This window comes from Neodiprion pinetum, chromosome 2, assembly GCF_021155775.2.
Source record: "Neodiprion pinetum isolate iyNeoPine1 chromosome 2, iyNeoPine1.2, whole genome shotgun sequence".
Classification (NCBI taxonomy): Eukaryota; Metazoa; Arthropoda; class Insecta; order Hymenoptera; family Diprionidae; genus Neodiprion; species Neodiprion pinetum.
In genome coordinates, this window is record NC_060233.1 from 35,506,377 (window position 1) to 35,530,232 (window position 23,856).

Here is a 23,856-nt window from a genome sequence, read left to right on the forward strand (position 1 = left end):
TTCGCTCTGTTCGCCACTCGCGTGTTTCCGCGACAAGTGCTGGCTGCCGGAGTGCGGAACAGTCGGATTTGACAGGCGGCGGTTTCGGCGCATGCGCGGTGCCCGCTTGCGTTTTGTTTTGCTTCATTTGTTGTCCTGCTTTTTTTACTTTTTCATCGTCCAATTCTCATCGGCACTGTCGCCGTGTCCGAAAGAACGACGACGAACAATCTTGGACAATGGCTGAGGCGCGGTGCAGTAACAGCGTCAGCCGGAGTCCGCAGCGATTAACAGACGAGAATAAAGGATCGAGTAGCCGTATCGCGTCATAGTGTATAGAGTATAATTACGGATCTGCATCGCAGGTCGATGTTCATTTTAAATAGTAAACCTTAACCCGAACCGTAGACGACGACAATACAGCTTTTGACATGGCATCGGTGCGCGTGGCTGTCAGGGTTCGGCCTTTTAACAAGAGGTGATTTTCACAGCTGATTCATTTAATATATGTTGTCGAAAATTTAACCATACTACGGTACAACTTGCTATAGGTCCACATCTACACAGTGCCCTATTTATCAAGCTTCACACTTTCGATGCATTTTTATATTATTATATTTATAGAGGTGATGGTTTTGAATAATATCCAAATAATCCGACTTTCGTTTGTTTTGCTATTCTAGAGAATTGGCGATGAATGCCAAGTTGATTATCCAAATGGATGGAAAGCGAACGAGGATATTTAATACCAAGGTAAACAAATACAAATACATATGTACTCGTATTCGTCAGTTAAAAATCGTTTCGACATTGCGGTAGCGAATGTAGTATACATATATCTGTATGCCGAACCACATGATCTAAACAATCGACGTTGGTTATGAGTACAAGTCATTTATGCGCTGTTGCGTCGCATGTACGACAATTATAGTTTTTCTACTCCGTCTTGATCCTATTTATATTTTTTTATTTTCATTCGTTTCAACTATTCCCTTCACATTTACACGCCGCAGGCTATGCCTCACATATACATACATATATCGTGCGCGAAAATGAATTGCATAATCATTGCGCGACGACCGATAAAGATTATTTTAATATACAAATTAATACTTATGCACGCGCACGGAAAATGGACCATGTCGGTCTATCGGCTGTATAACTATTACACAGGTCAACACGAATTTTGACTTTGATAAGAGGATATGAAATTTCGATAGATTTATCGATAGTTGGATGAAAAAAATATATATGCCCTGAAAAAGTTCGCTTTTCTATCCAGGAGAACGGTTGAAGTGTATTTTAGAAAATCCATAGTTAAAATTTTTATTTATTGATAACTCGAAACAAACATATTTATATGTAATTTTTGTCAACTTTTACTATCATATCAAATTACAAAATAGTGGAAAAAAGTGTGAAAGTGAACCCTATTACTTTTTCTTTCATGTTCATAAGTACTGTTTTCACTAAACACCAAATGTAGTCACACATCATATTTTCGTTGTATTGGTCCTGATAACGTTGTTCGAAGTTCATAATATCTTGATGAAAACGTTCTCCTTGTACTTCTGAGCACGCCTCCATGTTATTGTCAAATTTATCTAAATGAGCATGCAGCATATGTACTTTTAGAGACATTCTGCAACCCATGGTTATAAAGTTTTTTTTAACATACTTTCAACTAGATCTTGGTAATTTTCATGTTCGTTATTCCCTAAAAATCCAGAGACTACTGCTTTAAAACTATTCCAACCTTTTTTTTTTTTTTGGCGATATTTTTAAATGTACCAGAACTATTTAATATTTCTACGATAACTTAAAAGAATGTATTATTATCAAAACTACTACAAAAGCAAACTTTATATGGAATATGGGTACTTTTCCGTTATTTTGGAGCATAATGAAAAGAAAAATCATAAAATAAATTTTAGGAAACGGACAAAAAATTTTTATGTAGAGTTGTGTTATCAATGGACTAAGTCTAACTTGCAATGGATTTTCTCTATATAATAACCGTATAGTTTGTTGTGTACTGTATAGCTATACTACAGTTACACAACACAATCTTGAAAACAAAAAACGATAGAAAAATGACGATCTTGCATACCATCGGAAAGATCAGCTCCGTTTAAAGAGAAAGTCGTTGTAATAAAGGTAAAATGATTGAGTTCATGTAAATGCACAACACACAGCCACCCGGGGAGAGCAGCGAATACCGCGCTGCATTAACGCAGCAGCTGGTGTGTTGCATGTGCAATTTTTTACAATGACTTCATAAATTATCCACGATACGGACGAAAATTCAGATCCTAGTATTAAAGACGCAACATTTCGCGGTGATAAGACGATTGTCATTTGATAATGCTTGCGAAGTTTGCTATTTTAATTCATTCGCGGCTATCCAGTCGAACTTCGTGTGCTATGATTATACTCTTGACGCAAATCACTTTGACCCGTGCGGTAAAATCTGTTAGCGCGTTTATTCGGGCGATGAAAGTGACGATAATAATGACATGGAAGTTAAAGATCCCGCGAATTAGTCACTCTGATATCGCGTATTCCTGCAATAATGCAACGGACTACGATAAACCGTAACGAATGTCATTCAAATGAAAAATCTAGGTGAGCATTCTGTCGGAAATCACCGAATGTGTCTCCTTTCGAAACAGCAAATTTTTCATATGCTTGCACAAATTTTCACCACCTTTCAGAAGTTGTGTATATATATATATAAACTTTTGGAATTAGGCCAATTTTATTTTATTAATTTTTTGTCAGTTCTCTTTAGATATGACAAGCTACATTCTGTGTTGTTCTTTTTTTTCATCCTAATCCAGCGTCGAATTTAAATTTACTTGAGAATTGATTCATCTCCATTCTTTCGTGATACTTAGTTATCGTGTTGCTTTTCTAGTTTTGACGATTTCTCGTCTAATCACGTGTACAGAGAGTGAGTTATTATATTATTACAAATTCTCTCCGTTTTGTATTCCTGATCGGATGCTACAACAAAGTGTCGTTAATTACATAAATTCGACAAAGCGATCGGAATATTTGAATGTATAATTAATTTAATACCTAATGAATCTAATCGCGATAAGAAACAAGTACGAGATTAATAATGTACCATGCCAATCTATGTACGATCGCGTGTCATATATTAAATACGAAAATCGCTATGTTGCCAAGTTAAGATTTAAAAATAAATAATGACAATAATAATAATAACAACAATAATAAATATAATAATAATAACAATAATATCATTCGTCGCGCACATGAATTGATCACCTGACTCATTCCAAATACGAAAATCATGTATCGAATTCAACTGATGCAAAATTAAAAATACTTTGTTCTATTTACATGGTTTCGAAGCTATAGCACTTGTACTTTCGTTAATTAAGTTTAGTACATAAATCCGTTTTGGTTTTGAGTTTAGCAATTTTTTTTAGTGCTATTTTCTTTTACGAAACGTTCTGTGATATGCTTTGTTATTAGTATTATCCATTGATGTTATTAATAATTATTCAGCGGCTTATATGGTGAATAATTTCTCTAGCCTCCAGGCACTGGCAGAGACATAGATGGAGAAAAATACAAGGACTTTACATTTGATCATTCCTACTGGTCGTATGACAGCGAGGATGAAAACTACGCTTCACAGGAAGAGGTATGAGGCATCTGTGATAAAAAAAAACTATGACGTTGTAGCTTGCCTGTTTATTTTAAAAAGTTGATAAAACGATATTGCTATAATCCAGACATGACAGTTACTTGTTCAGTAATGTGTGACTGAAGACTGGTGAATTGATTAACGAAGGAGAAGTGAACCTGCCAAATTGATTACCAAACATAACTTAATCATGTATATTTCATGCAAATAATTTCAGGTTTTCTATGATCTGGGTACCGACGTGATAGAAAGTGCCTTCTCAGGCTACAATGCCTGTGTTTTCGCCTATGGTCAAACGGGATCTGGAAAAACATTTACAATGATGGGTACTCCGGTAAATGCGCCAATTCATATTTTATATTCACATAAATCTAATTCCACTGGAAATTGTATGCAACCTAAATTCATCCCCCCTGGTTGGATCGAATCCATCAATTTTTGGCAATCGCGATATTATTTCTTTGTAAGAAATTTATCTTGGGTGCACAGTTCTTGAAGTGTTGTTGAAGTAATTAAAATCCCAATGAGCGATCCAAAAATTGACTATATATTTTTGGGTTTGAAAGTTTTCATTTTTTCGTGGAGGCTTAAAATATTAGAAAGAGAAGAAAACAGAAAAATACGTATATTTTTTCCTCAGCAGAAATTCTGATAACTTGGTTTTTCAATTATTTTGCACAGGAATCTCAAGGCCTTATACCTCGGATCTGTAAGACTTTGTTCGCACGAATGGCGGCGGGGAAAGAAAGTGGTGCTTCGTACAGAACAGAGGTATCTTTTTTGGAAATTCATAATGAGAGAGTAAGAGACTTGTTGAGGCCCGAACAATCTCAGTCGCATTCTTTAAGGGTGCGAGAACACCCAAAACGCGGGCCTTACGTACAAGACCTGTCCAATCATCTGGTGTACGACTACTCTGATATTCAGGTAATTAATCGAACTTTATTGTTTATTAGAAAGCGACCGATTGCTCACTAAAATATTGTTAATTGTTTACTAAAATATCATTGTAATTCCCCCAATTATGCAATAGCAAATATATTGCGCGCAGTAAATTTGTGAAGAATAAAATTTATATTTACATGATTTATGATGTATATTTTTCAGGAGTGTATGGTCAGAGGAAATACACACAGAACCACAGCAAGCACAAATATGAACGATGTCAGTAGTCGGAGTCACGCAATATTTACTATAACATTTGTTCAGGCTGGTTTCTCCGGCAATATGCCATCAGAAACAGTTTCAAAAGTGCATCTGGTAGACTTGGCTGGAAGGTAATATATTTTCCTACACGTTCACAGCATTGATATGTATCTCTACACATAACCCGTTGCGCACAAAAAAATTGTAGGTGATCTAGATGTGTTACTAATATTATACTTGCTTACAATCGACAATTATTGTAAAAAAGTTTTCCTCTTGTACAAATAACAGCACAAAACAAGCGTAAAACTTATCCATTACATTTCCTTATAACATATTTAAAAAACCAACTCAAAATGTTGTCTATTCAAATGATTAGCGAGAGGGCGGATGCTACGGGAGCAACGGGTCAGCGTCTGAAAGAAGGTGCTCACATAAACAAATCCTTGGTAACACTGGGCTCAGTGATATCGGCCTTAGCCGAAGTCAGTTCGAGCTCGTGTTCGAGTGACTCTAATTCTAAGCGCAACATCTTCATTCCGTATCGAGACAGTGTGTTAACTTGGTTACTGAAGGACTCTTTGGGCGGTAATTCTAAGACAATCATGATCGCTGCTGTCAGTCCAGCGGATTGTAACTACGGCGAGACGCTTAGTACTCTTCGATATGCAAACCGAGCAAAGAATATCATCAACAAACCTACAATTAATGAAGATGCCAATGTCAAACTGATCAGGGAACTCAGGGAGGAAATACAGAAGCTCAAATCTCTTATTGACAAAGATGCGGTGAGAATTGTTAATTCTTACTCAATTAATGCATTAATTTTTGTATTCTTTAATGAGAAATATGAAAAGGAACACTCTAAAGTCAAGACAAAACAAACTAACATTTCTTAATTATTATTTCAAACCTGTTTGTACAAAACTCTTTGCATATTAGTATATAGTATCCTCTTTTCATGTAAACCATTCATAGGATTTTATGCAGAAACATAAAAGCAATAATTAAATTCGCACATGATAATTCAGAATATCCTAAACTCGTCATTTTTTAACGAATCCTCTTAATAATTGAATGTTTTTGTCAGCAGAGCGTGGAAAGACCGCCGCAAGTGTTACTTGCGCAAATTCATGAAAAACAAGAACAAGAAAAGGTGCTAACTGAAGAATGGGCTGAAAAATGGCGAGAAACTCAATTGATCCTGCAGGAACAGCGAGCTTTGGGTCTTCGCAAAAGTGGAGTTGGCGTTGTTCTCGATTCTGAAATGCCACATCTCGTCGGGATAGACGATGATTTACTGAGCACTGGAGTCACTCTCTATCACTTAAAAGAAGGAAAAACCTTGATCGGCACCGAGGATGCCACGACGCCTCAGGTAGAGTGAATTGAATTGCTTCCGATCAGAGTGGGAAAAAAGACAAATAAAAAAAGTCTACATTTTGTTTACAGCAACTGGAATACATAAGCATTTTTGGAAAAAAAAGTTATATGAATTTGTTGATGAAAATGTTTGAAAGAATAAGGTACTTTTGAGTTGCAAACAGGCTTAGAGAACCCTGATCTGGCTGATTTTATATGGAATAAAATGTTTCCCTACTTATTAAAATATAGCCCCATCTAGTTTGGTCTAGTATTATCATATCCCATAAAATTTTTGACATGGCTTGACCAAAATATTGTTGTATGGTTGATAGGATATAGTCTTATCAGGCATTGACGTTGAACCTGAACACTGTGTGGTGGAATTGAATGAGGGAATTGCGACACTTCATCCGCTCTCAGCCCATTGTTGGATAAATACAGCACAGGTTGACAAAGCAACGAGGTTATCGCAGGGGTGCATAATACTTCTCGGACGAAATAACATGTTCCGTTATAACGATCCAGCAGAGGCTGCAAAGCTTAGAAAAGAAGGTGGAATTGGAAATGGCAATTTACAATCGGTAGTCAATCTTTCCAGACTGTCTCTTCTCAGTTGGAGCGTTTCTGACCTCCACACTTCGTCTTCGAATGACAATCTCCTTAATTCGAGCGAAGACCTTAGGGCTATAGAAGAACTGGAGCATCAGAAGGCTCTTCTTCTCAAAGAAAAGGAAGACTTCAAGGTAGAAACTTAATTTCATGTATTCAATCACTGGTTACAATGTTTTTACATTAAAAGATTTGCGTATTAGGTTCATTTCTTCAAAGTTGACGATCGAAGGGTTGCCTATTCCATTTTTTGGCATTTTTTTGGTCTCACGTTTGTTTGACTCCATAACATCTTGTTTCTTCATCAGCGAGAGCAAGAAGAAAGAGAAGAGAGATGGGCAGCTCGAAGAGAAGCTTTAGAAGGAGCACAGCGAGAGCTGGAGAGAGAATGGGGTGCGCAGTGGAGAGAATGGGCTGAAGCTCTTGCACAGCTTGAAGCACGACAGCAAGATTTAAGGTCTAGGCGGAATGCGCTGGAACAGGAACGACGAGATGAAATGACTCAAGTAAGTGATCCTAACACAGATATAATATCTGCAAAAAATCAGTTCTATTTTATATTCATCGCTGTTTGTTTTCTTATTTGTTTGTCTGGAAATATTATTATTTATTCACATGTTTGTCCATTGGATATGTGACTGTCGTTAATGCCTTGTTTTGTATGAATTGAACTTAGTATATTTAAACCGGAAAGTGGTGCAGTAAATTAATTTTTTCTTACAAAGCAAGATGCTGTAGTACAGAAGTTTTAATCATTGACTAAAAAAGTTCAACGGTCTAACTTGAAATCATGTAATGTGAATGAAAATGCAAATTAACGCGCACAAATGGTAGGTAATGGGCAGGTTTATTTTTATATTTATATTTCACAAGGTTAAAAAAGTTTAAACAATCTTAGGGCTTATGATGATAATGTAGAATCGACCTGAAAAACCGGCGTGTAATTAAATGCATTTCAGATTATTATTCAATTCAGGCATTTATTTAAAACAGCACTGTTGGACAGTTAGCTGTATGCTCGTGCCTCTTTGTACATAAAATTTTGGAAGATAAGTAAAAAAAAAAGAAACGTAAAGTATTAGCAGTTACGTTGCTGGAGAGGAGAACGGTGATGTAGCAATTCCAGGATTGTTATTCTATACAAAAGTTTTAACTATGTAAAAATTTTTCGATATGTAGTCACTATATTTATATGTATAAAAGTAATAGAATAGTATACATATATAGGATATCTATATGGGTTTGTTATGCAAGAAAACTGTTGTTGTTTTACTATTGTTTAATAAATCTTTCTCAAAAATTGGCATTCCATCTTCTGTAAACTATGTAACACAAAAACAAAAGATACAAAACAAAAATTTGCAATACCTTTCTGCTAACTGAATTAATATTCATGAATTGTTCGCTATAACGTTCTTATTAACAAACCCACTTGGTTATTAAAGTCTTTTTCATTTATCCAATATCTTTGTGAGTCAACATTTAACTGTTTCGATTGATTATAAATTACACCATAATTAACAAGCCTGGTTTTTGGGAAAGTTTTTAACACTTCGACTAAAATGCAGGTAATGTATACTTTATCTCTACAGCGTTACTTTGTCTGAATTGAGGGAGGCGTAACGAAAATTGCAAAGGCTCGAACTATGAGTTTATCAAACCAAGATACGTTAATGAAATAAAAGGTAGAAAATTTAGAAAAAATTGTTTTTGCTGTAAGTTCGATTCGTTCCGGCTCCCACTGCAATTAAAAAATTGAAATCTGCAGTAATTATCGTAATCAAATCTGTAAGAGTTGAATGTCTTATTCTATTTAGTAATTCGAACTTTGGAAATTTGATGTTTGTGTGTATGCGTATTAATTGCGTGAATAATGAATCGTTAATTCACTTTCGTTGAATTATTTTATTAATTTTCACACAATATCAGACTAAAAATATTGCACGACGATCTTCATACTTTATGCATTAAATATTTTTGTGTTGAATTGTACTCGTGGTATGCTTTAAAACTGTAGGTAAATAGAATACAAATTCTTTTATAAACAACAAATATTCTAGAGTTAAAAAAATCTCAAATTCCAGTTCCAGACTGCAAACGCTTATTTTGAAACAAATTAATAGTTACATGGTAAAATCTCATCTACAGATGGTTCAAGTCATTTTTCCAAAATGTAATAGCTAAAGGTTGAGCATATCTGGCTTGATGATGATTGGAGAAACCTGACAAACTCGGAATCCACGTGTTAGCTGAAGATATGAAATTTGGATTTGCCTGCCCTCAAAGAACGCATGCCTTAATTATATAATTTGGTTATAAAGTACAGTGTGACAAGCATTTAGTTCTATTATATAAGCGATAAAAATGATAATATGATTTACATTTTTTACATTTCAAACTCTGCATTCATAATATTTTATTTCAATTAATTTTTTGTTAACGGAGTGATGTGTATGTGTGTGGCTAGGTAGAAAGTGTTTGTAGGGAAGTCAGCTCTCTGCGAACGATTCTTCAGTCTAAACAGCGCCAATTCGACGAGTTCATGCACACGCAAAATCGCGTATCAAACGATAGACAGCAAAAAAAGGTAAGCGTAAATTTTTTTTAATTTATAATACCTATTTTTTCTTGTATTGCTTCTTTTTGAATGTATTATGATAGAGAATTTCACTCATTAGTTTATCTGTAACTTTATTCATTGTTACGTATAATTGCATTTCGATAATTTTAAAGATTTTTCGGACTGCAAAATTGTGCCCCATACTTGTGAAAATGAACCCGAAACGTAAATGTTTTTCCCTCGGATTTTATTCGTCAATAATTATGCTTATGTATAAGTTCGCAATTCGAACATCTGCATAACTAATTAAAATCATTAAACTACCGGAATAATTCTATTGAACATCGTAAGCCGGCTGCAGCCGCATAATGATGGTTACTGATCCATTCTTTCCCTTGTTCCTTACAAGCCGGAAAGTGGCTTCTGGGGACATACCCTATCAGGTATGGTGGGTGTAGGCAGTAATTATTATTAATTATTATTAATTAACCGTGGCAAGAGTACTTTCCCGTTTTCAAAATCTTTTCTATGATAGTTGTGAATATGATTTTTTCAATATTCATACGGTCTAGTCTTTGCATTTTAATATATTTTGATAACAAAAAATTGACCTTCACACTTTAGGATATGGCGCAAAGTACACTTTTTTCATTCTTTTAACTCAACAGTGCAAGTATCTACCCACAGACTCTACGGGTAAGCAATTCGTCATCTGTGATCGATTATTTTATAGCTATTGATTAGAATTTTGAGTGTTGATAGCTACTTCGAAATTACCCAGCCTTAGATATTCACAAAAATAACACATGCAAAATGCACATCAACTATCGAACAGGTTTATTGAGTACTGAATTCACGATTAACGAGAAACATTATTGGTATTGTCTGGTTTCGAACACGGAATTTGATTCAGTTCCTGTCCCTTTCAATATGACTCCTCAGTATTAAAGTAAACGAGTGATCCATCATTAGCGTCTGTAATGTATTGTATAATAATTTGCAGACAGGTGATGGGGTCAGCAGTGATATTAGTACGCCTGAATCTTGGTCTAGTCTTACTGATGCCGATTCTGCCCATGCTGTGCGAGAGCTAGTCAATAATCACGTAAGTCCAAGAATTCATCATTACCAAGCGCTTTGGGCTGACGATGTGCTAGCTTATGAACTTCCCGTCTTCAAACAAGTTTCGAGCTGAAGTAATAATGATAATAAAAACAACGATAATAACAACAATGATAGTAATAATGTAATTATCTCATTCGAACTTTGAAAGGCCAATGTCAAATTCGTGATCAGCAACTCAGAAAACCTTCAAGTAATAATTTACATCAAAATCCAAATGTTTTTAGTTTTTTTCGGCATATTGAATGCACCTAATTTAAATTTTGAAATCTAGCTTTATATTCGTGATCGGCGACCCCTTGTGGTATCTGTTTTCATTTTAATCTATTCATTCATTCTCAAGATATCATTTTTATTTTATTTTTTATAATTTGGTAATTTAAATAATTCGAAAAGTACTAAACCGATTAAAGCTAAAACTAACCAGTTCCAAGTTTGGAAACTCGCGTCGATTGAGATCATAAACATTCAAATTCGGCAAATAGTTTCCGAAATATCGTCGGATAACAAAATTGATGGCGTGTACAGTGTACACGCACATACGCACGCACGAAAATAATGACACTTGATGCTATAGACCTTGAAACGCTGAGATCCAGTGAAAGCTCAACTTTTTATTTTCGGTGTGATTACAATAACTACCTATTTTCTCTGATACAACGACACGGAAAGTTAAAAATCTTTCAAGTACCATGATTTTTTCAACCACTATTCTGTTATCATTTGGTAACTCAGAAATGATTGTTTTATGTATTGAAATAATCACAAAAATTATTCAAATATACTTTCAGAATGCTCAAACTAAAAATAATGATATTTTGTTGACAACCGTCGTTATAAAAATGAATGACGCCCAATTGTAACGAGACTGTAAGAAACAAGTATACTTTACTTTTGCAGAGAAAAGAATTAACCGCCTTAGAAAACGAGCTACAAGACAAAGTGAAGTCTCTGAACGAGCACAGAAGAAAGGTCGATTCAATTGACGTTGAGTTGTTTGATGTGGCAGACGAACATCAAAAGATTTTGAACCTGGATGTAAGTGTGACCTATCCGGTATGCTAGAACCTACAATATGCTCGTAATGTTCATCATGATCGATTTTAGCTGGAACGTGGTGAAGTCAGCGAGAAGAAACTGTTACTGGCAAAACGGACTCAAGAGCAATTACAAGAAATTATGAATAGGAAACAGAGTCTTTCGTTGGATTTGAAACGGGTCGGTCCATCTTCTTCTTGCAATGATTCATTGAACGGTGAGGACGTGACGTCCCAGTCCGATTTGAAGTCCTTGCAAGACGAGTGCAACCGGAAATTGAAGATAGCGTCAGCGGTAAACCTGCTGTACAATTACGACCCGCCGCTTTCCGTAGAAACGACGGACACGTTTCACACAGCGGCAGCAGACTCTCCAGAGTTTCTGAAAGGCTTTAGGGAGGATGAAGAACAAAACGAAGAAGCTGAGAATAAGACAAAATCTGAGTATGTTACTGCCAAAGAAGACTGTGGTCCAGGTACAAGCACTGGGCCTGACCCAAGCCCAGATATTGAACACAGTGAAAAAGTTGTGCAAGAAGATGTGAAGAAATCAATGAAAGAAGACGAACACTTACTGGATGAAAAAGTGCAGGATACTTCTGAGTGTAACGATAAGAAAGATAACAATTTACTGAGTGAAAGCGTCTCGACTGAGAGTCTCACAAACCATGAATCTCCGCAGCATCAAACGCTGAGGAGACTGCAGCAGAGGATCGCTCGTCAAAAAATGATTATTATGAGATTGTTGGAAATTAATGCTCCGTGCAAAGAGGATCTTAATCGTCAGATCGGCGTTTTACAGGACTTACAGAAGCAGCAAATCGAGCTGGAAGCTTTGTTGATTGAAAGGAAGCCGTCAAATCACGACGCAGGTAGAACTGAAAAGAGAATCCCTGCTATCGATCAGGATCCTTATATGCGAGTCGTCGATTCGCAGGATAACTTTGGTCAGAATTCGAACCTCACAGACAAAAATTCTTTCTCAAATTTTAACGACTTCCAATCACAGCAAAGTTCTGTTTCGGAAATATCCCAGCAGCCAACACTCATGCGAAATTCTCCAAGCCAGACTTACACCTCTGTATATCTCACGGTAAATAAATTGAAGAATGCAATATCCATATAACTTTGTATGCTGGATCATGTTCAGATTTAACGGTGAATCCCACAAAACAGGAGAAGACTGATATTATTTTGATTATTCTATTAGTGTAAAAGCTCTCGCTATTATTTAGAACATAAAACGTTTAGCATTGGTTGGATTCAAATTCAATTCAGTTTTCAACTAATCTTAAATTGTTATCCATTATTCTGCCTTCAATTCTGATAAAAACGAAACATGTTCCAGCAGAGTCGAGACCGTTCGGATCACTTAAGCAGTCCTTACTCGTTGACGATAACGAGGTCATTACCATCGCTGATTGCCAGTGAAAGCGAAAATGAGAACGTGATTAACATGATCGTGAGCGTTCCGTCATACATTGTACGTGGTGCTGGTGCTTCCAGTCATTACGAATACGAGGTGCGGGTTGCAGCTAGGGACGACAGCTGGACATTGTTGAGACGATACAGGCGGTTCAGGGAGCTCAACATTATGATGCGCCAAAAATATGGTGCTAAAGTAAGGGATTTCGCTTTGAAAACCCTGTGTCATATTGTTACATTCTCATAATTTTTCTAGATTGGAACGATACCGTTCCCCCCACGTCAATTTTTCAAGAAATCTGAAGCAATTGCTCGTCAACGGCGAAAACAACTCGAGGTCTATCTTCGCCGCTTGATACAGGCTTGTGCCGAATTGCCTCTTTGCCAGCCTCTCTACAAATACAATACAGATCTGAGTCAGATAGACAAGCAGTCTCTCCTAGAATTTAGCGTGTTTTTCCGACGAGGAACCTTCGAGAGCAGCAAATATGGTACCAGCTAGTAAGTTCTGCTTTAATTGTGAATTATTAATTTTCGGCAACTTAGTTTTGACAGCCTATACATATATATCTTAATGTCTTGCATCGGAGAATTCAACGGTGATGAACGTGAATTGCATAGTGAAATTTTTAAGCTCTAGTTCGACAATTTTGTTTTTGTTATTTGTTAATATTATATAACTAATCAATGGCGCCACTGTGGATTTTAACATAACGCATTTGGTGAAACCTCTTTGATTTATTAACAATATTGAAATAGGTTGAATAGAATTGATGTTTAGTTTATGCCTCACCTCTACATAAAATGAATAAATCTATCTAAACGAGTTGACAATAAAAGGTACGTGTCCAGCAAAGTTATAATTATTCGAAATGGGCCAGTTTCAAATGCCAAAAAATGTCAATACTTAAATTTATAAATACGAGCCAGTCCCAATTTATAACTGTTTTTTGCACCACGCGAATTCAGGCGAAACAAAATTTCATTCCCCAGGGAGAGTAATTCTGTCTTAATCATGACCATGTCTGCACTTTGTCTTGCGAGAATAGTATTTTGAAATTTGTTAACCAAAGCTCTGCATAATTGATTTTTATTCGTGCTAAAATAATCTTTGCAAATGTTTAATTGATTTCAATACGACCTCAATTTATTCGTCATCTTGTACTTATAACTTTTCGGGTTGTGCGTGTGGTTGTTTCATGTACCTGAATTTATGATATCATTATCACTGCAAACTTATCGTTAATCTTTTGTCTTCAGTGGAGTTAAATTAAAAATAATGCCTACACGATAGGAGGGCAAATTTTTTTTTCTCGACTGTTTTCAGTTTCTAAACGCGTGTAAAAGTATGAGAACCAAAATTACCAGTCATTTTGGTCTGGAAAAATCCGTTATAATGTGATAATGATTTTTTGATGCTTCCTTCCTCCTTTTACCTTTCAATTAGATAATTTTGTTGTACCTCGTGACTGGAACTCATATCCTATGTCTATGAATTGACGAATATCCCCAACAGCTCTGACCAGATTTATCATTATAATAATGATTGTGATTAATTATGAAATAATAAAAACGGCTCTATAATTGAAGCGCTAAATAATAATAATAATAATAATAATAATAATAATAAGAACAACAACAGTATCGTAGCTTACTTATGAGTGCCTCTGTGGGATTGGGTGTTAAATTTTTTGAATAATTTATAAAGAGTGATATTACGTTGCATATTACCAATGTCCCACTGGAGACGTTTCATTTTACATATCGAACATAGAATTTCAATCAAAAGTGCATAATTCAGCTGTTGCGCATTGTAGCATCAACATTACACTTGTAATAACCAGCGCCGACGTAGATAGAAATAAAAGTTATTGTGATTTCTTAATAATACACCGAATGACGGGAATATAGCTTGGGATAGAAAGCATTCTACTCGACAATTAATTCCACAAAAATGGTCATCGTATAATAATATGAATTGTTTTCAGTATTATATATGTATATATATTATTTTATTACAAATGTTGACTTATAATAATAAAATATGCTACACTTAATCTTAAATAACGATCTACTATACATTTAAAGTAAACTATCGGTGTAAAATGCAAGGAAGACAATATATACCAATGCGGATATGTAATATATATATATATATTAGGTATATACTGTGACAGAAGAAAAACATAATAAAAAGAAGTTATGCTTTGTAAAAGTAAGATACATCGGATACCAAATTGATCCTCGTTTTATTTATTTCTTAACTCATTATTGAAATTTTGTATTATACATCTTACATGTAATTATTCAGGCATGCAGTAAATATTTTGTATTTTATTTTAATATATTTAAGCAAATCAGTTCCAATTTTTTACGAAGCCAATTATTTTGAGACAACAATATGATAGAGTAATAATTAGTCAAAATCGAAATGAGTTTTAAATATTTAATTTCAATTCAAGAGGATGTCTCCTCGTCAATGAACCGATGCAGTAATTGAGCCGGAAGTGTAGAAACTGGCAAAAAGAAGCCGAATCGGGAGAATAATTTATGGTCTAGATGACGAGGATGACTTTACTATCTCCGTCGCACGTGGAGCGGGACTCTGAAGGCAATGGATGATTGATGAACCGATACAGTGTTCATAGTGATTTATAATTGAACACAAGGAAGCGGTACTGACTTCAAAGAGGCCGAATTAAATGATTTTCGATATCAAGAGTTCGGTAGGAGTGATTAATTAATGAATTTCAATCTGACCGCCAATAGGCTTTTTCTGAGAATTCTCTGCAACATTGAAACTTTTGTTACTTCGAGGTTCATGGTCCCGTATCCTAAATAAAAATGCGTCCTGCGATAGCGCGTAAGTGAGTATGTGAATTGTATATGCCTGGAAAAAGTTGCGATACAGGCTATTGGTAATAAGTCATGTAGAAATAGAAATTTATTTACCACTTGGTGTCTTCCGTTTAATCTATACATAGTATAATATTATTAATGAGCTTTAAGCTGCAGGTGGGGCTTGTGTATGCTGTAGACATCCTTCAACGTTCTCTGGCCAATCACACACATTCTCGTTAGGGTTGAAGACCAGATTTACTGGACATGGCATGTGGTGCTTTCGTTCACCTTCGCACATGTAGTACCTTGTGCAATCATTTTTGTCAGAGTGGTATGAGATGTGGTTGTCCTCTGAGTCGCAAACCACTTCATTTGCTGTAACAAGCGGTTACACATGATGCTCAGTTACGTAAATCGGTAACGAACCATTCTTACGCATATTATAACTTTCATAGATTGTATCGTATAATTTTTATTGGAAATGGCCGTACGAACTGATGAGACTATCCCTTCTAGTTTCATGGACCTTATAAAAGATGTTTACCCTGAATGGTGTCAATAACATCACTTCCAGTGTACTTTTATAATCAATCACCAATTTGGCACGTGAAATATTAGCAATAATGAATTGGGAGAATGGGAAACTCACGATCCTTGGTTGTGTATTTTCCACTCTTCGAAAAACTTTCGTACGGACCGTCATATTCCAGTTTAACAGAGTAATCCAAAAGTTCTTTTTTCATCGCTTTGATCAGCGGGTATTTGCCAGTTCCACATGTTCCTTTGAAGTCATCCATATCGACAGACCATATCATGATTCCACCAAAGCCTTCTTCTTTTAGCCAACTCATCTGGAATGATTTTCGTTTGAAAAATGTGATTAAAAATTGAAATTAAAGACTTCTGTGAAAGTGGAAACCCAGAAAATGTATCGCGTCATTTATACAAGGACACGAAAGTACTTTAATATTTTCGATTATCCCACAAGGTACATTGTGATGAACACAGCGTCGCCTGCAGGTGATGAGATAATTTTTCATGACTTTGAATTCACCTTGTTCATCAAACTCCGCTCGTCGTCAAATCCAACCCATTGATCGTCTCTGTACGCGAAAGGAACCTGCTGTTCGCTATCCCAAACTAAAGTAGTATTATCTTCATTGAGGAATGAGCACACCTAAAAAGGAACGTACGATAATTATGGGACTGCCGTTAAAGGTATGAAAAAATTTGGGTGTTTCAAAGCTTACCTCGTAATACGACAAAAATCCAGACTCGTTCGTGAATTTTCCAGCGGTTCCACCTTCTGAAGCTGGTGCGCCGATGTCAAACTTCTCGTTGTCAACCAACTTGAAGGATCGACCGTAGGTCGGCATTCCTATCATCAATTTTTCTTTCGGCGCACCTTGCTTCACCCATTCACGAGCACTGTAGTCCTGTAAACACGTAATTACAACGTTAATATTGAATTATACAGATATTAAAAAGAAAAAAAGATATGAGATTTGAAATTTGTAATTGACCAGTGTGAATGAAGTCAACCCTGTTCGCGCGACAAACCGTTCGATGCAAATTATTTTGTAATCATTGATTGCAATAATTAGTTAGACAATGACAACAAGATTCAATGCTTTCTTTGATACTGAGAGATAATTTCCTGATCACTTAATAATAATTAATAGTGAAATTAAAGTTGTTTAATGACGGTTGAAATCACAGTATCTTACCACAGTCAATTTCTTTTGATAACTGGTTGCGCTTTCCAGCGGATACAGCGGGCTGTTGTGACCAACTTGTCTTTCCCACTGACCATGGAAGTCGTATGTCATCACGTTTATGAAGTCCAAGTACTTCGATATCTCTGGTACATCGTACCTGAAAACGAACGAATCGTGAACAACAGTTGCTAAAAGCAGTGCAAAAAGAGAAGCTTTTACTTGAGAGCACATTGCTTAAAAAATCTAGTAATTACCCGGCAGCAATAGCTTCGAAACTAGCAGGCACCGCTGCAGACAGTAATAATTTCGGTTGTCCCGAACTCGTGGCTTCTCCTTCGAATGCAACCCTCAATTCCTTCAGAAGATTCACGTACGCAGAACGGTCATCGGCACCACTAAAACGTGCAAATTACACTCATTGGCTTGTCCTTGACAAAAACTACACGTAGAGGTATGCGCGAATAGAACATTCCTTCACTTTTCTCAGAGAGCATACTTTCTATGAGTTGAATATTTATTGATAAATTGTAGATGGATCTCAGAATTTTTCGTAAAATATATCTTACATGTCAAGTATTTTTATGACCACTAGCAGTACACGTTATGTGTAGTACTTCGTACTCACCGTGGATATTCCCAGTCAACGTCCAGACCATCGAATTTATATTCCCTGAGGAAATCTATCGCTTCGTAGACGAATTGGTTCATCCTGAACATATTGCTTGTCAGTTCTTTGAACGGTGTTGAACCGAACGCCCATCCACCGATTGCAAGAAGTATCTGGAACGAGATTATTCACGTGAGTTATGGCACTCTTTACTTTCATGCTCATCTAATAAATTCATTTCCATGTCCAAGAAAATTAACATTATACCTTTATGTCGGGATTTTTTTCTCTCAGAGCTATCAAACGTTCGTACATATCACCGTCCTTGTCGCTGCCCTCGGTCAACAAATGATCCTTCAAGGTAGCAAACGCGTAGATGACGTGAGAACAGAGAGTAGGATCGATATCTTCAGGCAGGAACTTTCCAGATCCTGGTCTTTTGTACGACCAGTTAGTGAGATAGCAGATCGTGAAGGGTTCTCTTTCTGGAATAAAATGAAAGTTTATAGTTTTTGCGCAATTCTCAAATGTCACTGTTCATTGCCCAATACCGACGATTCGAGTTTCCAGTCGATTAACGCACTTACCACGTTTTGCTACACTGTTCGCTGATTGCACTATGGGCTTGTTAACCTTTTTTACTTTGGACAGTAGTTCCGATGCTGAAATTTTATACGGTTCCGGCTTTTCAACAACTTCTTCGGTTATGGTTGCGGCCACTAAACTCCAATTCACATCCTTCGCGTTATTCTCTCGTGGCATTCCTCTGAGCTCCTCTCTGCACGGTAAGCACAGGGGTGAATTAATTAAACAAATTAACTTTAATGCTAATTTTTTTTTTTTTTTTTATACAAAATTTTGAAGATATTGTATACCTTATAGCACTTATCAGAGGGTATCTGACGTTCCCGCCACAAACGGTTCCGTTGAAATCGTCCATATCTACCGTCCAAACCATAGCACCGCCATATCCCTTATCTTTAAGCCAGTGCATTTTGTTTCTGATCGAACGTTCGTCGTCGAAACCCACCCATTGATCGCCGTCAACCAAATAGGGGACTTTCATCTCATCATCCCACACGTAAGCAGCGCCATTCAACAACATTTCACATATCTGAAAATATACGGAATTCGTTAGTAAACGGCGCTAAATTCTGCGGTGTTTCGCAATAATTTACGGCAGTTGTTAGAGTTTCAACAAACCTCGTAGTAAGCAATGAAACCAGACTCTTTGGTGTACTCTCCAGCCTTTCCTCCTCCGCTTGCCGGTGCATGAACTTTCCAGTTCGCAGGATTCGACAGTGTGAAGGACCTACCGTACGTAGGCATACCGATTATTAATTTTTCCTTCGGAGCTCCAAGGCGAACCCATATAGCAGCAGCATTGTCGACACTGAGTTGCTTTTGCCATTCCGAATCCAACGACGAAGCGTAAAGAGGTGCGTTGTGACCGGTCTCCTTTTCCCACTTTCCGTGAAAGTCGTACGCCATCAAGTTTATAAAATCGAGGTAACTAGAAACCGACGGTTGTTCATTATTTTATACGGTTCTCTCTCGGGTGAAACGGCCAGAGCATTTATAGAACCGCGTGGTTGGGCATATACCATATTGGATTCATCTATTCCTCTGCTACAAGTTATCTCACTCGGTATATGTGAAATATAAAATCTTTATGGCAAGCATAAAATGGAGTTACATTTAAACAATCGTTCGACGGTATTTTTTACCAACCTGGCAACCGCTGGAACGTCGTAACCACCTTTAATGTTGTCAGGTCCAACCGGCACCGCAGCCGTCAATAGTAAGCGCGGTTTCTTTCGTTCCTGTGCTTCTGCCTCGAAAGCCTCGCGTAGTTCTGTAAAGACATTGAAATTTTCATCGTCCTGTAGAGTTCGATAAAACGCGTGATATACTAATCAGGATTTTTGGGAATTGTTATGTTACGTCAACGCTGGCTTACCTTTCAATAGCAAAACGAAATTCTTTTTATCATCTCCGCCCATAGGATACTCCCAATCCATATCCAAACCGTCGAAATTACGATTACGCAAATATGGTATAACACTGTAAATGAATGTTTGACGCGCGTATCGTGACGATGACATGTCTTTAAACTTTTGGGTGCCGAAAGACCAACCGCCTGAAAGCAAATGGTAAAGTTGTTGAAAATAATTTTAAATCAAAATTGAAGTACAGTATATTTTAATCGAATCACAGACAGAGTTGCACAAGTGCGCAAGTAACCATTTGTTCCTGAATGCAAATCATTCGAGTTTCGTACCTATGGCCAAAAGTATTTTCAAAGATGGGTTAGCCTTTTTCAGAGTCATTATTCTCTCGTACAGTCCAAGTTTCCCGTCCTTGGTTTCATCGTTCGACTCGAAGCTCGTTAATTTATTTTTCTTCAGCCATCCGAATGCAAATATAATATGCGTACAAAGATCTGGTTGTATATCCTCGGGCATAAACTTTCCAATCTTTGTACGATACTGGGACCAATTTGTGTAATAGCAAACAATCTGAAAAAATCGTGACTGAATTATATTTCAGGTATTCTGTTTGACATACGTAACTAGAAGAAAAAAGTTACGCGTTATTTAAGACCATTGAAGAATGCATCACTTTTTAGAAAGCCCCAGAACGGAGTCGCGTGGTCTTTTTTTCGTCCATGATGAAAGTTCGATGTACCTACTGATGCTCAGGAAGGGATTGAATTGAATAGTGAATGAAATTTTCGAGCTGGCCATTCTCCTTTGATATGGGTTGCCGGTTGCCCTTGACCCAAACCACTCTTTTAATGACTGACTTGACTAACATAAGTACTTCAGGAACTACCTCGATACGTCTTAAAACCTCAAGAAACGTACCAGACGCTTATGCATAAGTGGGATTCCGGATTATCAGCTTTTCTCCGATACTGAAATGAAACCAGGATCCGAACTACCGATCCAGTCACCGAATTGCCTAGACTGCTACCACGTTGAGTCATAGTAACAGACTGCAAAGTATTCAACAGTTTTTATTTTCAACGATTCTATTTCCTACCAAAATATACCTGCTTCCAATCTGTAAGGCACGCACAGCCGGTGGATCGACGTTTCGGAACCTTTAAAATTTTTCAAACCGGTTTTTCAATTTTGCTAACACACAGAACTCTGCGCCTCTGTATTTCAGACACTTTCAGTTGTGTTTGGTCAACGACTTCTCAGAAGTTGGCAAAAATTTGCATCTTTCAACCTGCAGAAACAGCAGACTTTTCCAGAAATTTTCTATTCAATGTCTAATACCTCGTAAAAATTGACGGGCAATTATTTACCTATACACGGACCGATATTTCTCAGTTCTATGCTAGCTTGCGTCAAAACTGTAGCAGAAACGTCGAGGCTGCAAAAAATGTAGCCGCTTGTCTGCCCTGAGGCCCTTTTTGGGCGGTACAAACGAGAGTGGTCAGACTGGGGGTTCCGGGAACCGCGTTATATTTACGTAGGCAGTCAACCTTAGTCGCGAATTGTCCGAACCGAAACGGTCCCACCTTATCAGAAGCAATCTCGCAAAATATCAAGGACTCCATTCCTACCTTGTGTTCATTTTTGCTAGGCGTCTGAAGTTCGTTTGTTGATCCTTTAGTGTTTATGCGACCACGATTTATTTTGAATCTATTAATGCTCGCTGACACTTCCTGATCCGTCGAAATTGCTGGACTCGCGGTCGTCGGTCGACGCAATCTTTTCCTTGCGGCTGCAAAGAAAAGTCAGAGAAATCGAGCGTTATCACCATATTAAAATACCGGATAATGGAATTATCGCACATCCGTCAGAATCAGCGTTTGCATTGTCGTAATGCGGACAGATATAAATTAATCGGAAACAAACTCGCGTGCGATCTGCACGCAGTAAGTGCGTGAGGAAATTTTATTAGCAATCTTCGCCTATAATTCAAGGACAATACGCTAATTACTGCAGATAATAAAATTCGAGTAAAATTAACATTGCCTGCTAGGAAATGAGGATAGATAGGTTGATCTACGCGAGTGTATCTACTTAATCGAAATACAACTCGTACCACAAAACATCGTTCGGCATAATGTTTTAATCGAGGAAAAGACATAAAACTGAAAACACGTCATTCTGTTTCCGTTTCACATTCTGACTAATTTTAAAAATTCAAAGGTTACGCTTAATTACTCAACGACTAATTTCGTACCTTCAGGATTGTCGCTTGAGCTCAACAGCAGGATAGCTATACACAGTGTTGCTACGCCCAGTGTTGCCTAAAATGTGGTGAAAAAATGTGATTAAAACATCGTAATTCTCCGGGCATGTAACAATTGTCAGCCAAGAATATCGCGTGAGCAACAGCTTTCTCATTGTCCGGCAGTTTCTCATCTTGGAATGTAAATAGTTGAACGAAAGAATGAACCTGTTTCCATGAACGTCTCAAATCAATACTGTCGGATTAATTAGCTGTATTATTATAGCGGTTGTATGGTTTTATCTGAAACAGCGAAATAATGTCTAGCCGTCACGGAAATTTAGGATTTGTAATTAATTTTTTTCCATCAGAAGAACCCAATGCCACGCCGACCGTACCAGGGACATATAAGATTATGTCAAACGAGTTATCTCAGTTACTAAATATCTCGAAGCATGAGATCAGCCTCCGTATAATCGAGTACGTCCTTTATATGTAACACATACGAATACGTGTGCTCCTTTATGTATATCGAATCGTCGTACGTATGTATACAATTGCAGGAGCAGTGAAAGGATTTTAATTCTATACAGTACCTACCGACAATATTGCTTACCGGTCACGTAATGAAAGCTTTGGCCTAGAGCAGAAAAGGAGAAATCGATCAAACTAATATTATATATTAGTTTGTTATGTATGCAAGTGTATGGCCTGCGTCGAACAGATAATACGTAATTCAAAGAGTTTGAAGAGCGGAGGAGATTTCACGCGGACATTATTTCGACGGAAATATTTTTGAATGAACGAAAATTATGCAATGTTCTAAAAGTATTTGCTTATGTTTAAGTCTGTAATATAATTTCTAAGCAAGCTCTTTCGTTACGCCAGAAGGATACGGAAACCGATCTTTCGATACCAAAACACCTCGAGTGAAGTTTCTTGAGTGTCTACTGCAGACACTCTACTGTTGAACCTTGTGAATACTACGAAACTTTTTCTACCGTTGGATCTCACTTTTAAACGATCTTAACTTGGACCGTACGTTTTGCGGTGAGCGTGATGCTTGAAATAAAAAGTAATCGTTACCATGTATCAAAAGAAGATGAAAGTTATCTCGGGCTACTAAATTACTGTACATGATTCCGCAGGTTCATTGTGGGTCATCGCACTTTGCGAGCGAAAGGCGAAGCGCTAATTTACCTCATTAATTTTTCTCTATCGCAGTTGTATGATCCTTAAATCGTGCAAAACTGGCATCGGATCGACTCTAAAAGCCGCATTAAATTCAATAAAAATTTCGCCTTTCAGCTGCCACATCCTCTGCAGATGTGTACAGAGAAGTGCAGCGATGTACGTGTATGTGCAACTGCAGCGCTTGAAAAGACGATGTCGCTGTAGCCCTGGGATGAAAAAGAAAGGTAAAGCTCAACTTGCAGCATAACCAGCCTTGGTAGCAGAAATTTTCAGTCGAATTCGATCAATTCGTACCAGTTAAACGCAACTAATTCTATCGGCACTCGGATCACTGAACACCTGTGCTCCGTTCTACGGCGAAAGTGTTGACACAGTTAGCTCGA

General features: G+C 37.1%; 3 protein-coding genes across 5 annotated transcripts in view; 2 read left to right on the forward strand and 1 right to left on the reverse strand.

The window, feature by feature from the left end:
• On the forward strand, positions 1 to 15,807 carry Klp98A (kinesin-like protein 98A). Of its 3 annotated transcripts, none has more exons than XM_046613823.2 (16): positions 1 to 457; positions 663 to 732; positions 3,545 to 3,655; positions 3,876 to 3,992; positions 4,340 to 4,585; positions 4,766 to 4,935; positions 5,184 to 5,592; positions 5,898 to 6,182; positions 6,502 to 6,912; positions 7,087 to 7,284; positions 9,246 to 9,365; positions 10,342 to 10,443; positions 11,361 to 11,498; positions 11,568 to 12,590; positions 12,846 to 13,118; positions 13,179 to 15,807. In XM_046613823.2, the coding sequence occupies exons 1-16, from the start codon at positions 411 to 413 to the stop codon at positions 13,422 to 13,424; spliced, it is 3,966 nt and encodes a 1,321-aa protein (XP_046469779.1). In that variant the 5' UTR covers positions 1 to 410; the 3' UTR covers positions 13,425 to 15,807. The 3 variants fall into 3 exon arrangements, with proteins under 3 accessions (XP_046469779.1, XP_046469780.1, XP_046469781.1); XM_046613824.2 differs by having other exon boundaries at positions 12,849 to 13,118; XM_046613825.2 differs by lacking the exon at positions 9,246 to 9,365.
• Positions 13,885 to 23,856, reverse strand: part of Cht7 (chitinase 7) — a 14,658-nt gene continuing 4,686 nt past the window's right edge. Inside the window, exons 2-17 of the mRNA XM_046613826.2 lie at positions 22,292 to 22,358; positions 21,666 to 21,826; positions 20,370 to 20,607; positions 20,049 to 20,228; positions 19,820 to 19,943; positions 19,292 to 19,601; positions 18,964 to 19,202; positions 18,676 to 18,866; positions 18,356 to 18,573; positions 18,107 to 18,261; positions 17,736 to 17,876; positions 17,491 to 17,638; positions 17,014 to 17,199; positions 16,818 to 16,940; positions 16,413 to 16,614; positions 13,885 to 16,138 (exon numbers count right to left, since the gene is read on the reverse strand). Coding sequence (XP_046469782.1) covers positions 15,927 to 16,138; positions 16,413 to 16,614; positions 16,818 to 16,940; positions 17,014 to 17,199; positions 17,491 to 17,638; positions 17,736 to 17,876; positions 18,107 to 18,261; positions 18,356 to 18,573; positions 18,676 to 18,866; positions 18,964 to 19,202; positions 19,292 to 19,601; positions 19,820 to 19,943; positions 20,049 to 20,228; positions 20,370 to 20,607; positions 21,666 to 21,826; positions 22,292 to 22,358 — 2,895 coding nt within the window. The 3' untranslated portion in view covers positions 13,885 to 15,926. The remainder of the gene's footprint in view (positions 16,139 to 16,412; positions 16,615 to 16,817; positions 16,941 to 17,013; positions 17,200 to 17,490; positions 17,639 to 17,735; positions 17,877 to 18,106; positions 18,262 to 18,355; positions 18,574 to 18,675; positions 18,867 to 18,963; positions 19,203 to 19,291; positions 19,602 to 19,819; positions 19,944 to 20,048; positions 20,229 to 20,369; positions 20,608 to 21,665; positions 21,827 to 22,291; positions 22,359 to 23,856) is intronic.
• The window catches only part of LOC124213036 (neural cell adhesion molecule 2), a 43,777-nt gene continuing 38,075 nt past the window's right edge, over positions 18,155 to 23,856 (forward strand). The window contains exon 1 of the mRNA XM_069133383.1: positions 18,155 to 18,280. The gene's annotated coding sequence lies outside the window, so the exon portion shown is untranslated. The remainder of the gene's footprint in view (positions 18,281 to 23,856) is intronic.